At 42.1% G+C, this 14,705-nt stretch overlaps 1 protein-coding gene across 1 annotated transcript in view; it reads left to right on the top strand.

Annotated features, from left to right (window-relative positions):
- MTHFD1 (methylenetetrahydrofolate dehydrogenase, cyclohydrolase and formyltetrahydrofolate synthetase 1) overlaps positions 1-11,745 on the top strand; it is a 45,759-nt gene extending 34,014 nt beyond the window's left edge. The window contains exons 21-28 of the mRNA XM_026088687.1: positions 70-209; positions 553-594; positions 1,633-1,733; positions 2,658-2,835; positions 4,931-5,038; positions 6,241-6,393; positions 10,488-10,596; positions 10,777-11,745. Of these exons, the coding sequence (XP_025944472.1) occupies positions 70-209; positions 553-594; positions 1,633-1,733; positions 2,658-2,835; positions 4,931-5,038; positions 6,241-6,393; positions 10,488-10,577 (812 nt within the window). The 3' untranslated portion in view covers positions 10,578-10,596; positions 10,777-11,745. The remainder of the gene's footprint in view (positions 1-69; positions 210-552; positions 595-1,632; positions 1,734-2,657; positions 2,836-4,930; positions 5,039-6,240; positions 6,394-10,487; positions 10,597-10,776) is intronic.
- The last annotated feature ends 2,960 nt before the right edge of the window (positions 11,746-14,705 follow it).

Here is a 14,705-nt window from a genome sequence, read left to right as displayed (position 1 = left end):
GATTTATATAATCAGAGCACTGACCTTGCCCAGCACCCTCTCACAAGCTTTCCCCCCCCCCCCCTCTAGTTACAGAAGCAGGATTTGGTGCAGACATTGGCATGGAGAAATTCTTCAACATTAAGTGCCGTTACTCTGGTCTCCGGCCTCATGTGGTGGTGTTGGTTGCCACTGTCCGAGCTCTGAAAATGCATGGAGGAGGCCCTGCAGTAAGTACTAGGCAAGGTTTTCTTTAGGCCTGTGAGATGCTTATGGTTTTTCCAATCCAGTCACTTAAAGTCCTGTGGGGTTTGATGGGCTTGTATTGTCTTGAGATTTGCTGTTGTGAAAGGAATCCGTATGTCTCTGTTGGCTGCAAGCTGCTTCATGTAGTATGCTACGCTTACTTTATTGTCGTAACGAAGTGTTTGCATGCTGGGGCACTTGCGCATTGGCTGTAAGTAGTGTCTTTTATCTTGATTCAGTTTAAGAACAACCCAGAGCAAAATTGCTGTTATGAATAAAAATCTTCTGGGGTACCTTCTTTTTCTTTTTTTTCTTTTTTTCCTCCAGGTCGCTGCTGGGGTACCTTTACCAAAGGAGTACACAGAAGAGGTAACCTTTAACTACCTGTATGATAGCTGACCAACTAACTGCAGTTATTACAAGATACTGTCATGCAGTTCATGCCTGAATAGCTAGTATGTGTCCTTTCTTTAGCTGCTGGGGAAATGCTTCCTCATACAAGCTGTAATCCCCCCCCCCTTCCTTTTATTTATTTATTTATTTATTTATTTTAAATGATGATCCTTTGGCTCCGTTCTTTCTTTCAAGCATTTATTGTACTTGACCTAGCTAGTATTCAGAGCCTTTGGTTTCTTCGGAGCTCACACAATTGGCTGTGCTCATTTTTTCATTGTGATATCTGTTCCATGTCCCCTGACCCTCTCAGTGTAGAGTAATTGCTTGGTTGAAATATTGTCTCTGAAAATATTCAGAGTGCCTGTCTAATTACTCTTTTCTTAGCAGCAGCAGATTTTTTTTCCCTTTTCTTTACAAGCAGAGGAAAGGAAACTAAAGTCTCAGCTTCTAACCTTGTTCTTTGCATGGTTGTATACACTTGGATAATTGGTCTGGCTCTCTTTATATGGTTGCAGCTTTCTCACGTGGAGCTTCTGTATGAACTAAGCTTTGCATAGGAAGGGATAAAATGTCCAGGCTTCCATGATAATGTCTGATGCTGCAAAATGTAAATATGTATAAACCTAAAGCTGTTGCCACAAAGCAAATTTCACTGCTCATGATGTTTAATGCATAGAGGGATGTGTCACAGAAGAAAATGAGGCTTTAGGATGGGGAATTAGTCAGCACAAGTCTTAACTTGGGCAATTAAAAATAACAATAATGGTAAAAAATGATTCCTTCTACCTTGGCTGGGCAGCTGAAACCAGCAGTCGTCTTCCTGTCTGCCATTCAGCAAGGTGGTGATGTTGCACTGGTCCAGGCTGTTCAGAAAGCAATACGGTGAAATTTTATCTTTGTTTTAATTCCCATTTTGGCACTTCTATCATTAGCTGTGGACGTAGTGCTTTTGGAGCAAAAGTTTCACTGCCCCTCATAAAGTGTACCCTCTGCTGACTGTCTTCTTTACAGAATCTTCAGCTCTTGACAAAAGGTTGTAGTAACCTAAGCAAGCAGATCCAAAATGCCCAGATATTTGGTGTCCCAGTAGTAGTGGCTGTGAATGCTTTCAAGTAAGTGAGCTGGGATGTGGAGGGGCTCCTTGGGATAAAATGTTACATGTAATTTAAACTCTCTTGTTTTCAGTACTGTTGATGTATTGTCTGCAGCAAGCAGCATCTTGCGTTGCTCAGAGAATGAATAAGGGAGCTCTGCTCAGTTATATCAAATGAACTCCTTAGTTTAATTTAACCAAGGATTTTAAGATCAGTGACTATTAAACTGCCATCGCTCATACCCTGACTAGCGAAATTACTGTGGATAAAAGGTGCCTGTGATGATCTGGAATCAGAGTGTTTAAAAGACGACGAGGTGCCTGTTCTGCACACCACACAGGATTCAATGATCTGCTGTATGGAATAATTACTCTGCTAAGAAGCATTTAGAGCTTTCCACGTTGTACTACAGAGGAAATAAATTCTGGTGTTGTCTCTTTTTTATACAAACAGAAGAGTTTTGAACTGGTGTGTTAAAACTGATACCAATTGCAGTAGAGTAACCAACTAAGGATTTTTCATACTCATGTATATTGGCCAATTTAGAGCAATTCTGGTTTTTAGCTTGTGGTATGCACGTGATATAGCACATCCTAGCATCTCTAAATCAGCAGTACTAATGGCTTTTCGGGTTTACTTCTGAAAACAGGAGTTGCATTGCCAGTCAGGGACAGAAACGGCAGCAAGTCTAGAACACTGCTCTGTTGGGGTTTCTACATGTAGTTCTGGAGCTACCTGTTGTTGCTCGTTCCTGTGTGGAGTAACTTCCTTCACCAAGGTGGTGAAGGCTTGTGGTAGATAACCCCTAAGTGTGGAAATGGCTTCCTGATGGCTGGATTCTGTGATTTATCTTGTTTGACAAGAGAAATGAATGGTTAAAGCAAGCCGCTAATTTACTGTGTGTATGTTCTGGTACAAATATGCAAATTGTTCTCTTTACAGAACAGATACAAAGGCTGAGCTGGCCCTTGTAGTACAACTGGCAAAGACAGCAGGAGCATTCGATGCTGTGGAGTGCACTCACTGGGCAGAGGGAGGTAAAGGAGCAGTTGCACTGGCCCAAGCTGTTCAGAGAGCATCACAGGCTCCCAGCAACTTCAAGTTCCTCTATAATGTGGAGGTAAGAACTTGCACTATCACAGAGGGCCATACTTAGTCCTTCATTTCACTCTTAGCTTAGGAAAGCATTTTAGTTTGTTGTCAAGTGCAGTCAGTCATCATGATGTGGAACAGAAGTACTCTGTGCATTAGGTGAGGACTAGTTAGTTTCACAGGCTTAAGTTGCTGAAGGTTGCCTGAAAGTCTGCTGTGAAAAGCTGAGAAGAAAATTGTTTTTAGAAGCTAACACTTACTGTACCAGCCTCAAAGACCTAGTCTGTCAGTTCATGTCTTTTTTGACTACCAAGAGAAATATTGTTTGCTCTTAGCACTGAAAGATGTTGCTGTGACCCTGCTAGAGATGATGAACAGGTTTCTACTGGGACAGCCATGTTCCAGGGCAAGGAAGTTTACTTCTTGAACTGAGACATGCCTTTCTGTCAGAGGATGGACTGGAGCAAACCTTACCGAACTTGCTGCCTTACCAGAGAGCTTGAGAGTATACTTCATGCTCAGGATGAGGATCCATACACCAATCTGCAAAACAGAATGTGTCCGTTTTTTAACTTTTTTTTACATTGCAAATGGGGCTTATGGAGTCACACCACAAGTGAAGTAGAAGAGAATGTGTATTTCTTATGACTTTGCTCTTGGGCAGATATGTCAGAGGACTTGGAGGTAGTGAAGTCCCTGACAGTTCAATGAGGATAATGCCTGCAGCCCAGGAAGGGACAAGTTGCAACATGAGCTTAACCTTTTAAACAGCAGGAAGAAAGATCACATTGATGCCTCAGTAGCAAGAAAGTCTTCAACAGCAGCTTGTAATTTTGTAGGCTGTAGAGAGTCCACACGAGAGAAGTTGGCTTTGGGTGAAGTTTGCTTAGGACAGCAGTTGTCTGAGGTGTCTTATACCTTTGTAAAGTCTCTCTTGCACATTCAAGCTGCAGCTGGCTGTTGGGTCACTGTCTGTCTCCTTCAAGTCAAGAACCAGGCATGAGGCAAATACAGATTGATGTTCATGGAATTACCCCGTCTGGTTTCTTTATCCAGCAGCCAGCTGGAATTGACTGTACTTTGTTCTTCTGCGCTACAAAATAATCATGGACGACTTTGGGAAGGATGAGAGTTGTTTGTCCCAAATGGTGGTACATTGAAGATAACACAGGAAATTGAAAATGTATCCTCTCCCCTTTGTTCCTAGAGCAAGAGCAGTCCAGATAGTTCCCTGCTTAGTATCGATCAGGGAGTTAAATTCATATTTATGATGTGGCAACGACAAGTGAAAACTTTAAAAATCAACCTGTGATTTCAAGGAGAATGTTCTCTGTGTCCAGCTCTTTGACTTCTCTCACTTAACAAGACCAACCTCTTCAGAAAGTGCTGAGTGCCAAACCATGAAAATCTAGAGGCAGCAGAAGGCACCTTTAGTGAGGGCCCCAAATTTTTTTTCTCTTTTTTGGGGGGAAGGGGTGGAGATGGGGAGGGGCRGGGAGCAGGTTAACCAAATGTTTCCAAAGCCTGATTCTCTTCTTCAGGGAAGTTATTATCAGAGATTTGCATTAAAAGGTGTGGCTTGCTTCAGTGAGGACAAACATAGGCAAGAAGTGAGATTCATGCAAATGAAGAATCTCTCCAGACACCTTTTTGCTTGCTGTCAGACACCCAGGTTATAGCTTGAATCCTTCTTCAATAGCAAGCATCTATTCAAGAACATGATGAAGTGCAGAGCCATATCATTATATCTATTTTAGCTCCTTAACAAATGCTTTCCATTTTTCTTCTCTAACCTGTCTTATTTGTGCTTTTATTTCTTTTAACCGTACGTTGTATTTCATCAAAAACTGCTTTTGACTTAAACTCGAGAGAAAATTAACATCTCTCTTCTGAGGGGGGACAATTAACATGAAAGAACAGCTTATCAGAAACATTGATGTGTATCTTTTTGTTTCTGATTATAGTAAACTAGTTTTGTCCTCTTATCCAGAGAATCAGCTGCAACAAGATAAATGAAACGTCTTTTGAAAATCCTCAAATTATTATATAGCTTTCTTTTATAGTAATGGGAATAGCTCTTAAAGTTGCAGAAGGGCCATTAAGCTACTGTGGTTTTTTTCTAGCTCCCTGTTACAGATAAGATCAGACTTATTGCACAGCAGATCTATGGGGCAAGTGACATCGAACTGTTTCCGGAAGCACAGGAGAAAGTCACCTTGTACACTAAGCAGGTGAGTTGTCCAAGCCATCTGATACGCACTGATGCTTTCATTAAAATGTTTGTATTTAACAGTGGTGTTCAGACTGTGCATAAAGGTGATGTGATCTGAGTGATGGTCTTATCCAGGGCCCACTGGATGCTGCTCTGGCAGAGGAGGAAGAGGTACAGGTGTTGAGAAACTGGCGCTGGCTTTAGTGGAGAAGATAATACATCTGGCCCACTGTAGTACATCTCAAATATTGTATGGAGAGAGAAGGACTTGACGATTTAGTGGTATTTCTCTACTGCAYTCTCCCACCTTCCAGCAGTTTGAGAATTAGAGGACTACAAGTGGCTAAATAGTCTCTGATTTTTTGTTTGTTTTACTGTGTTGCCTAATTCTTTATGAACCCACGTGAATTTTTGGCAGTCACAGATATGCTGGGGAAAGTGTCCCACAGGTGATATAATGCTTCCCTGTGAAGAAATGGCTACTCTTATCCTTTTACTTTTATCCTTTATACTTTTATACTATCTGGCATCTGGCTGTTAAATACGATGCTTTCTGGTTGTTGCGTTGCATTTTCTCTAGCATGATGTTCTTGTGAATTTGCCTCCCTTTCAGATAGTTTCTGCATTAATGAAGATATGTAAATGGCTTTGAAGAGAAGGGCAGTGTGAGAACCAGCGATTGCTTGAATAATTTTGCTTTTGGAGTCCATTTTATACTGGCATATATAGTATCTCCCTTTCATATATCTTGGATATTCCTTTACAGTTCTGTAGGGCTTTCATACCATAGCTATGTAATTTCTACTTCCTCACAACTTGCAATTAGTTTGATCAGACATTTCCAGTTAACTGACCTCAGCTGAACAAGAACTTTAATTCTGAGCTATTTAAATTAACATTTTGGGGAGAGAGTAGAAAGTAAGCTAGATATCAAGGTTGTATATCTAACACTTCCATATTATTAACCATTTCCTCAACTGATTCTGCTGGGGGCCATGGTTGTTCTTTCCTTGATACTTAGAAGGTGGGGGAAGGAATGGGGATCCTGAAATGGTCAACAGATCTGACAGGCTGTGGGTGAAGCAACTGCCAAGGAGTAAAATGGCCTGATAACCCAGAGAGTGGCAGAACCGAGCAATTACATTTGTGTATAAGAAAGATTACCCTTGTTGTTTCTTTCTTTCCATCTCTTTCTCTCCCCCGTGTCATTGCCTCCCTCAGGGATTTGGAAACCTGCCAATCTGCATGGCTAAAACTCACTTGTCCTTGTCTCATGACCCTGAACAAAAAGGAGCACCTACAGGTTTTATTCTGCCAATCCGAGACGTTCGAGCCAGTGTTGGTGCTGGATTCCTGTATCCACTGGTAGGAACGGTAAGTGGCTGAGTGAAACACTAAACTATGGGGTGAGGAAAAAATCTTCATGTGCATTCCAGTAAGCATTTACAACAGATATCTTAAAGGAGGAGAGTCCACGTCAYTTATAGTGTTTTAACAATATCAGTTCAGTGTATTATGTCCTTAATAGGGTTTTTTCAGGGGGGAAGAGAGATGCTAAAATAGACCAGCTGACYCTTTGAATACATGAGCAGCCCTCCATGCAGTCCCCAGGTCCTGCATCTCTGTCTTCCTGGCTTTTAGGAAAAGGTGAGTCCTGCAGCTAATGAACTGAAATCTGTGGCCCACCTGAGTGCATTTGTGACTTTGCCTTCCTGATTAAAACACTTTGTAGTACTGCAGCTGAAGGCTGTGTGCACCAGCAGATTAGGGTAAAACAACACAGCTCCCTCAAAGCCTACAAAGCAAACAACTTCTGATGAGACACCTCCAAAATGAAGCTGACCTGTACTATTAATCACTTCTCAGCCTCCCCTTCCCCTTGGTTTTGCTGACCATCTGTTTGCTGTTCAGCCTGCATCAGTTACAGCAGTTCATTTCACTGTGCCCTTGAGTTTAGTTTCTGTTCTTTGAGATGGTTGGCATAATGTCAGCCTAGTGGAGAGGGAGTAGCTACAATGGAAACAGAATCCTGGAATAGCTTTGATATGAATGGGATGGCAGAAAAAAGAGTTACCTGCAAAATGCACTAACATTCAGGTTTGTGTCCAAAGCAAGAATGTCGGGATAAAAGGAACCACTGGAAATCTAGTTTGGACAAATGTTGCCAAGTGACTTGTTACATTATTTCAAGGGATGGAGCGTTTGGAGCAAGCATCTCTATCACTTTCCTCATTTTATTTAAAATTACTTTATTTTAAGGATCTACACCTTTTCCTGAAGCCTTCATGGCAACACACTTGCTTTTTTTGGACTGTCTTTCAAAAGCATTGAGGATGCAAGGGTCAGAGGTTGAAATTTGCTGATTTAAGGGTTGGGTCCCTTCCTCCTTCAAATGCTGCCTCTCCTAGAGCTAAACGTTGGATATCTTTTTCTTTTAATTCGAAAAAAAAAAAAAAAAAAAAAAAAGTAGAAAGGTAGAGATTCCAGATTACCCAAGATAAGTAAAATAACCACACCCTGATTAAAGTCTGGTTCTTCCATCTTTATAAAGAGCACTGTATGTTTTGGGATGAAATGAAAGATAGTGTATGTGTTATGTTATTTACATTTTTTGCAAGCCAAGATTTAATCCAAACAATGATTTATTTATTTATTTATTTATTTATTTTTAAGCTATTTATAAGCACTGGAGAAGGAAGGGGTGCACAGCGTTAATGTTTTCAGACATCCAAGCTGCTAATTGGCTCTTTCTCAGATATCTTTGTTCTCTATGAAGTTGGACTCTTTCCTTTCTGCTCCTTCCCAGTTTTCTAATGCTTCCTTGGACATGCAGTTTATCATGGTGTTAATTCTGCCAGATTTAACAGCAAGTCTTTTGGTTAGGGACATGAAATTCACTCCTTAYCCTGCCTACAAAGCCAGGGAAGGGATGTCCTTGTGAAAAGCAACCCAGAGCATTCTGATTTCAGATCACAGTTTTTAACCCAATCAGCAAGAGGTATGTTAGCCTCAAAGTAAATTTTTAGCAGCAGCCATTGAACTGTGAACTGAAAATGCAGCAAACAAAGCCACTGCCTAGAGCTGTATGAGAAATTTGAGTTGAAATTCATCGCCCATATTTATGTATTCATGTTGGCTGAAGTAAATCACAAAGGTATKTCACATTTTTAATTTTTTGAACTTCTGAGTTTTGGGGTTTTTACTTTCTGGCTCAAAGTTTAAGCTGTTACACTTTAATGAAATATTTTGATATTTTAAAGGAAACATAATTTCAAAGACTACCTACATTTAACTTTAAGCATGAAAAATAATGAAAGTGAAATAAATCATATGACTCAAATTGGGTTTCTTTCTTCTTTGGTGCTGCTAGTGAATTGAAAAAATCATTTATTCAAACAGCTCTGGTTTTGAGTTCCTAAATGGCTTGTTTTCAGGAGTTCCACAAGTGAAACAAGTAATACATTCCTAGTTGGTTTGGGTTTTATTTGAAATCCTGCAAGGRGATTGATTACATCCACGTGGTCTAATTTTTGTAATGTAAGTAAATGGTGAGAATTGCCCTGCATTCTTTTTCAGTGCGTGTRGTTTTGAAGGGAAGGAGAATGGTGGAGGAAAAGTCTGTTTCTTTAGCTCCGAGAATAACAGAGTGCRTTAAGCATTGTAGACACTTGCACAGAAAATTGCTCGCCTAATATGAAATTATTCTTTCCTGCATAAGAATTCAGGGATAAAATATTCTGCCTCTGCTTTCAGAGTAGCCACTGTGGGCTGTCCTGTGTTTAGAAAAGAAGGAAAACTGGCCTTTCCTTTCAAAATAGAAAGTGCAAGAAATAATAAGTTAGGCCCATATTTAGCAATATGGCACCTCCTACTGTACTGAATGTCACTGTCTCAGCTCTTGCCTTGGCTCTCTGAGTCTGTAGGTGGAGATCTACAATCCAAAGCTGTACATTTCTTCAGTGATACTTAAGTAAATGGGAAGTTCCTTGCTCTGCAGTAATAGTGGTGAGAACAGGGAAATTCTTCCAGGCTACTTGGGATCTCTTAATGCCTTAGCTCTTGAAAGCAAAATATTCATATAGCCTTACACAAAGACAAGGAATGAAGGTCATATCCATAGTCCACTATTCTGTGTCCTGGAAAGCAGCGGCCGTGCCAAAGAGCAGTGCACTGTGCACTCCTAGAATATATAGCAGAAGGTAGATATGAAGTGACTTTTACTTCCACGGAAGATGTGCATCGATCGAGTCGTGCAGTGGTACGCTGCATGGGGGGGTCTTGCGTTACCACTTTTAAATGACTTGGGAAAATGGGATGTGACTCCAAAAACTCCCAGAATAGTTTTGAGAACTGCAGAAAGTGCCTAACCTAAGCTTTGCCTCCCTGCTGCTTATCTTATTAACAAAATGAAGATTTGGAGGTCATTTGATTAGTGTACAAAACACTTGCCCAGAGAGAAAATACCAGATTGCTGAAGAGCTTTTTAATGTCATGGAAAAGGGCATAACAATTACTGGTTGTAGAAGCTGAGGCCGGATGATGCAGATGGAAAATGAGACCTTGGATCTTTATTTGTGGGGTGGATGGCGACTGGTGCAAAGTGCCAAGCACAGTCACGAGTTGCCCACCTCTGCAGAGCATCCATGTTAGCCTACACGTGCTGCTGGGCTAAATGCTGAGTTAGGGAAGGGGAAATCATCTGCATCAGTAAATCGGACCAAATGTAGTCCCTACTGGCCTTGTATTTTATGGCGCTGAGAGTGAGCACTCAAGAGTGGGACAACTTGAGTGGACGGGCCTGAGGCAGGTGTAGCGCAGGCAGCTGTTTCGCTAGCTTCACTGCTGCCACCGCACAACCATTCTGACTTGCATGTCTCATAAACRGTGCGTAGGTTGTGTGATGCCAGTCAGGAAAACAGACTTGTCCATCTATATTTAAGCCTAATTCCATTAAAAAAATWAAAAAAATTACTAAAACCCTCTTCTCAACAATAATAAATCTACTTTATTTAACRGCTCTAGTTCTAGGATCTTAAAGAATTTTAATCAGCTGGGATTTTATAACTAGTGGGAGTTTTATTCAAAAACACATCCTCATTTTAATCACCAGGAAACCGCCAAAATCAGTCATTGTGTCAGCGCGGTAACATCCCTAAACACTCATCTAAGTTAACTGTTGAAGCCAGCAGGATGTTTAAGTACTTTGCCAAGTCTTGGCCTCAGTCACTGGCAGAGGTAGAAGCCAAACTGAATCCTCATCACAAAAAAATCCCAGTTCTGTCTACTGAGCCAGGAGCTCCTGGTTCTTGTTGTGTGCTTCAAAATGGTATATGACCGGCATCCAGCTGGTATGTTTGTGTGCAAGGAGCTGCACCAGCTGTTGCCATCATAATCTCTCAAAGTATTAGCTCTTTTGCACAAAGCTGTGCTGTTACCATTTTTTAACAGTTTCTCTTTTTGCTGTGCAGATGAGCACTATGCCAGGACTTCCTACGAGACCCTGTTTCTTCGATATAGACTTGGACCCAGTGTCAGGAGAAGTAAATGGGCTCTTTTGAAAAGAATTATTAACAAAAGGTAGGTGCCTTGTTTAGGTTAGAAGGTTTTCAACTCTTTGGGCTTTATTTCTAACCTTGAGGTAATGGAGTTATATCAATCTCGTATTATGCCATATGCTTCTGAATGGCATTTGATGATTCAGCTTGAAAGTTGCCTGCAGTACTATATAATAGTTATTAAATTTATTTTTCTTTTTAGCACCCAGAAGAACACCTGATGAGTCATGTAAATGGAACTGTGCCCTGATATTTTTTTAATCAAAACAAGATATGACTGAGAAATACAGTGCAAGAAGTGACTGGGAGGAGGAGTGCTAAAGAATCAAACACTTGTTCTTAATCCATAATAATTTTTAATCTACTATATTACAAGCTAGTTGATGAAACTAAGTCTATAAAGTATACTTCCTGTACAAACTTTCTGCTTCATAATTGTAGCTGAAAAAACTGGTTTTAATGATGTCTTTTGATGCAGTAAGATGATTTTAATAACGAAAAATCCTAAAGCTAGAGCTGTTTGGAACAGCCTTGGGGCTTAACTGTCTTAACTTGTAGGGTTTTTGTGGCATAGATATATATTATTTTTGGAAGTCTCATACACTGTATATTCCTGCTTGCCATACTGACTTCTATATTCCATTTCTTGCACTGTGGGAGAACTCGCGGTGTGCTGTGAGCCTGCACCAGTCTCGGTTAAAAGTGGGGAACAAGGAAGACCTTTGTGTCTCAGCTCTCTCCAGAACTTTTCACCCGTGGCTTCTGCTGTGAAATATTCCTGCAGACACCTGAGCCATAKCAAATTTCCTGTTTAGAAAGCCCAGCTGTGACCACCATCTTGTAGTATTAATGGAAACTGAACCTGTGGATATCGGATCTTTAGAGACTGGGCTCTGGCCTGCATCTGTGCCTGTGAAATGATGCGGAGAAAGAGAAGCCTGTACAAAATGTGTCTTTTGAACAGTTTTTTTTCTGCTCCACAATAAGTACTGTTACACTATTCACAAGCTGTGTTTCCAGCGTATCTTTTTGGTGAACAGAGACAGCAAGAGTAGTGATAAAGTCACTTGTAATAGATGTTGTCATAGCAGGCGAAAAATCATTTTGTAACATAACCATGTAATTGCTGCCAGATTTGTGACTAATACAAACAAATTGGTAAATCCTTCAAGTGCTTTCTGGGTTTTAATATATGCACTGAGATTAATGAAGTAGAACTTATTTCTGTGATTAACTGTCTACAGCAGCAATCGCAGTATTGGCAAGCAGAAGTGATTACTGCAGTAACAGGTTGTCTGCAGTGCATCACTGTGCATTTAATCTTGTTTCCTTTCCTGGGTGGCACGTGTCGTCTATAGGAAATAAACCACCTGAGTTATTCAGTGGGTCTGAGATACTCACAGTTAACTGCAAAAGACCTGAATTAAGGTGCTAGTGCTATTAACTTTGGTGACTGCCCTGCTTGCAGCCGAACATTTTTGGCTTCTCCTTTCCACAGCGACTCGCAAGGCCCATCTGCTTGTATCAGAACTGAATCTAAAAACATTCTGATTTTGGTGAGAACTGGGAGAAGCGCGGTGTAGGTGTGCACCAATGTAAGGGTGCATCTGTAGTACGCAGATACTATTTATAGCAAGTTATTCAAGAGGGGAGAATAATTGTATAAAAATTACCTGGTTGTGACAGAAGCAAAGACGGAATAACTTAAATTGTCGTAAGAGCACTTGAGGTACGTTCACAGCCTCCTAACATTTTCTTTTTGAGGATATTCAGCTGAGGAGTTAGTGGCAGTCAGGTTTTCCAGAGCGCCCACAGGCCACTTGCATGGGGTCAGAAGGAGTTTTCCCCCATTGCTGCGACAGACCACGTGCCCTGCTGAAAGTGCCTCTTCACCTGAGCCACCTTGGCTGAGCCTTCCCTTGGAGCAGATTGCTAGAGCTGATGCTGCCAAGGCTGCCGTCAGTTCCTACATTTAATCTTCCTTCTCTCATCTTGCAGAGGCTTCCCTGTTGCATTGCTTGCTTTTAAGTGCTCTGTGTTCCACCTTCATTTCGTGCTTATGAAAGATGTGAGAAGTGCAAATTTATGCTCAGATTTGTCTCCTTTTAGCTTAGCATGAGATCTCAGACATGTGGTTGAGAAAGACGGTTCGAGAGATCTGTAGTCCACCTCCGGCAGTGAGGCAAGGTTAGCGGCTCAGGCATGCAACTGTTTAAGGTTTTACTGCATACCAGGGGACTAGCAGTAACAAACCATCATGGCCAGCAGCAGATAACATGCAAAAATCGCCCTGAGCATCTCTAGAGATTATTGGCAAATGCTCTTTAATCTGCACTTTGAGCCAGGTAGGAAGTGTATTCTGCGGTGTCCCTACTTCAGGTCTTACAGGACTRATTTATAAATAGGTTGTTTTTTCTTAACTCTCTCCTTTGCTACGAAATATGCCAATTAGTTCTTGCCCTATCGGATATGGCCAAAAGAACATAACATTTAATCTCTTTTAACTAAATAGGGGAAGGTTGTTTTCTCTCCCTGTTGCCTGGAGGAAAAACTAATTATGCAGGGATTTGTTCTCTGTGGACTATTTGTGGGCCTAGGGCCCTTCRCTGGTGTTATGGTCATCCATTCCCCTAGCTGTGCTATAATGAGAATTTTGCATCATGTCATTTATTTCTTAATAATGSAGGTTTTTGGCTAGCAAAAGGGGCAAAAGAAAAAGGAGAAGGTATTGCTTGGCTGACTTTGTGCACATCACCAGTGCTTTGGTGTGGGCACAGAAGGAACATCAGAGCCTACAGCTTGGCCAGGACCATGCTTGAAGCGTGAAAGSTTATGTATCTTCTGACCAGATCCTCTGCTTTCTACTGCACCGTGTTCCTCATTTCTCTTCTATCGTACCCTTTGGTGCCACCATCTTCTCCTGCAATGGCAGGAATATTTGAGTGCCATGCGAGGGGTTTTCAAAGGGAATTGGGTGGAGCCCAATTACCCTGAGGTAATGCACCCGAGTTAGCAATCCCTGTTACTGCCACCGCCTTTCCTCACTCCCTTGCTCCTGCCTCCAACTGAAACAAGGGAAAATATGCTTCAGTGCAGAAGTGTATCGTAATTGGAAGCCACCGAGCACCCCGCAGCGCAGAGCCATTTCCAAATGAAGGTTATTGCCCTGAGCGAACACCAGCAAGCACATCTCATAGGGAGCTTTTAGAAGGACAGTTCCTTGTGTTTGCTTCATTTACTGCTATATATATGTCCTGTTGGCTGAAACTTCAGGCAAAAGATCCCCTTTTGATCCCAATTTGTACCTTTTTTTCCCCATGARCGAGTTAGGAGGGAGGAGGTGATGTGTATTTTTCTAAGGCTGGCCTACACTGGAAGCCCCTTGCAGGTTCAAAGTRTGTTGCTTTGCCTGGTTTCTTACTTGCAAACGTGCTGTGAAGTAGTTAAAATCCTTAAAACACTTTGTGGGCGTCAGTTAGCTCCCTGATGAGATGAATGGGGACGTTCAGGCATCTCAAACTATGGTTTTGTGTAGTTCATCAGCTGCACTTGGTAGCCCTTTCTCTGGAGGCCCTCCCAGCAATCATAACAGCTGGAGATGCAGTTTTTTAAGTCAAATCTCAGCTGCTGTGGAGAGAAAAAAAGGCCCATATGAAAGAGGGACTTTATCTGTTTTTACTGACAAGGATTAGCTCAAACCCAAGACCTCGCTGCCCTTTAGCACCAGCACTAAGGGGGTAGCTCCTGCAGCAACTCAGAAGGTTTCAGGTAGGACAACAAACAGCTGCCAGAAGCAAGACCTCTTTTCTTCCTGTGCTGCTGGGAAAGCCCTGGAGGGTAAATCCCGGCGGGTCCCTTCGTCCTGGGCGTGCTTTCGCTCTCTCGCAGCACATCTTGCTGCGGGTTGAGCTTCAGAAGGAGAAACAGCTCCGGTCCTGGGAAGACCTTGGCCTTGTGTTTAGTCTACAGCTTCTGTGCCGGCTGCTGTGCACAGCCTGGGAGGGCAAGGCTGGCCCACGAGCAGGGAGGGATGCTGTCTGGAAGGAAAGGAGGGATGCAGCCCTGCGGGAAGGGAGGGATGCAGCCCCGCAGGAGGGAGGGCTGCTGCCCCGCGGAGCCCGGCGGGGGGGG

This window comes from Apteryx rowi, unplaced genomic scaffold (assembly GCF_003343035.1).
Source record: "Apteryx rowi isolate R43461 unplaced genomic scaffold, aptRow1 scaffold_78, whole genome shotgun sequence".
Lineage (NCBI taxonomy): Eukaryota > Metazoa > Chordata > Aves > Apterygiformes > Apterygidae > Apteryx > Apteryx rowi.
This window is presented reverse-complemented; position numbering and strand designations above follow the sequence as displayed.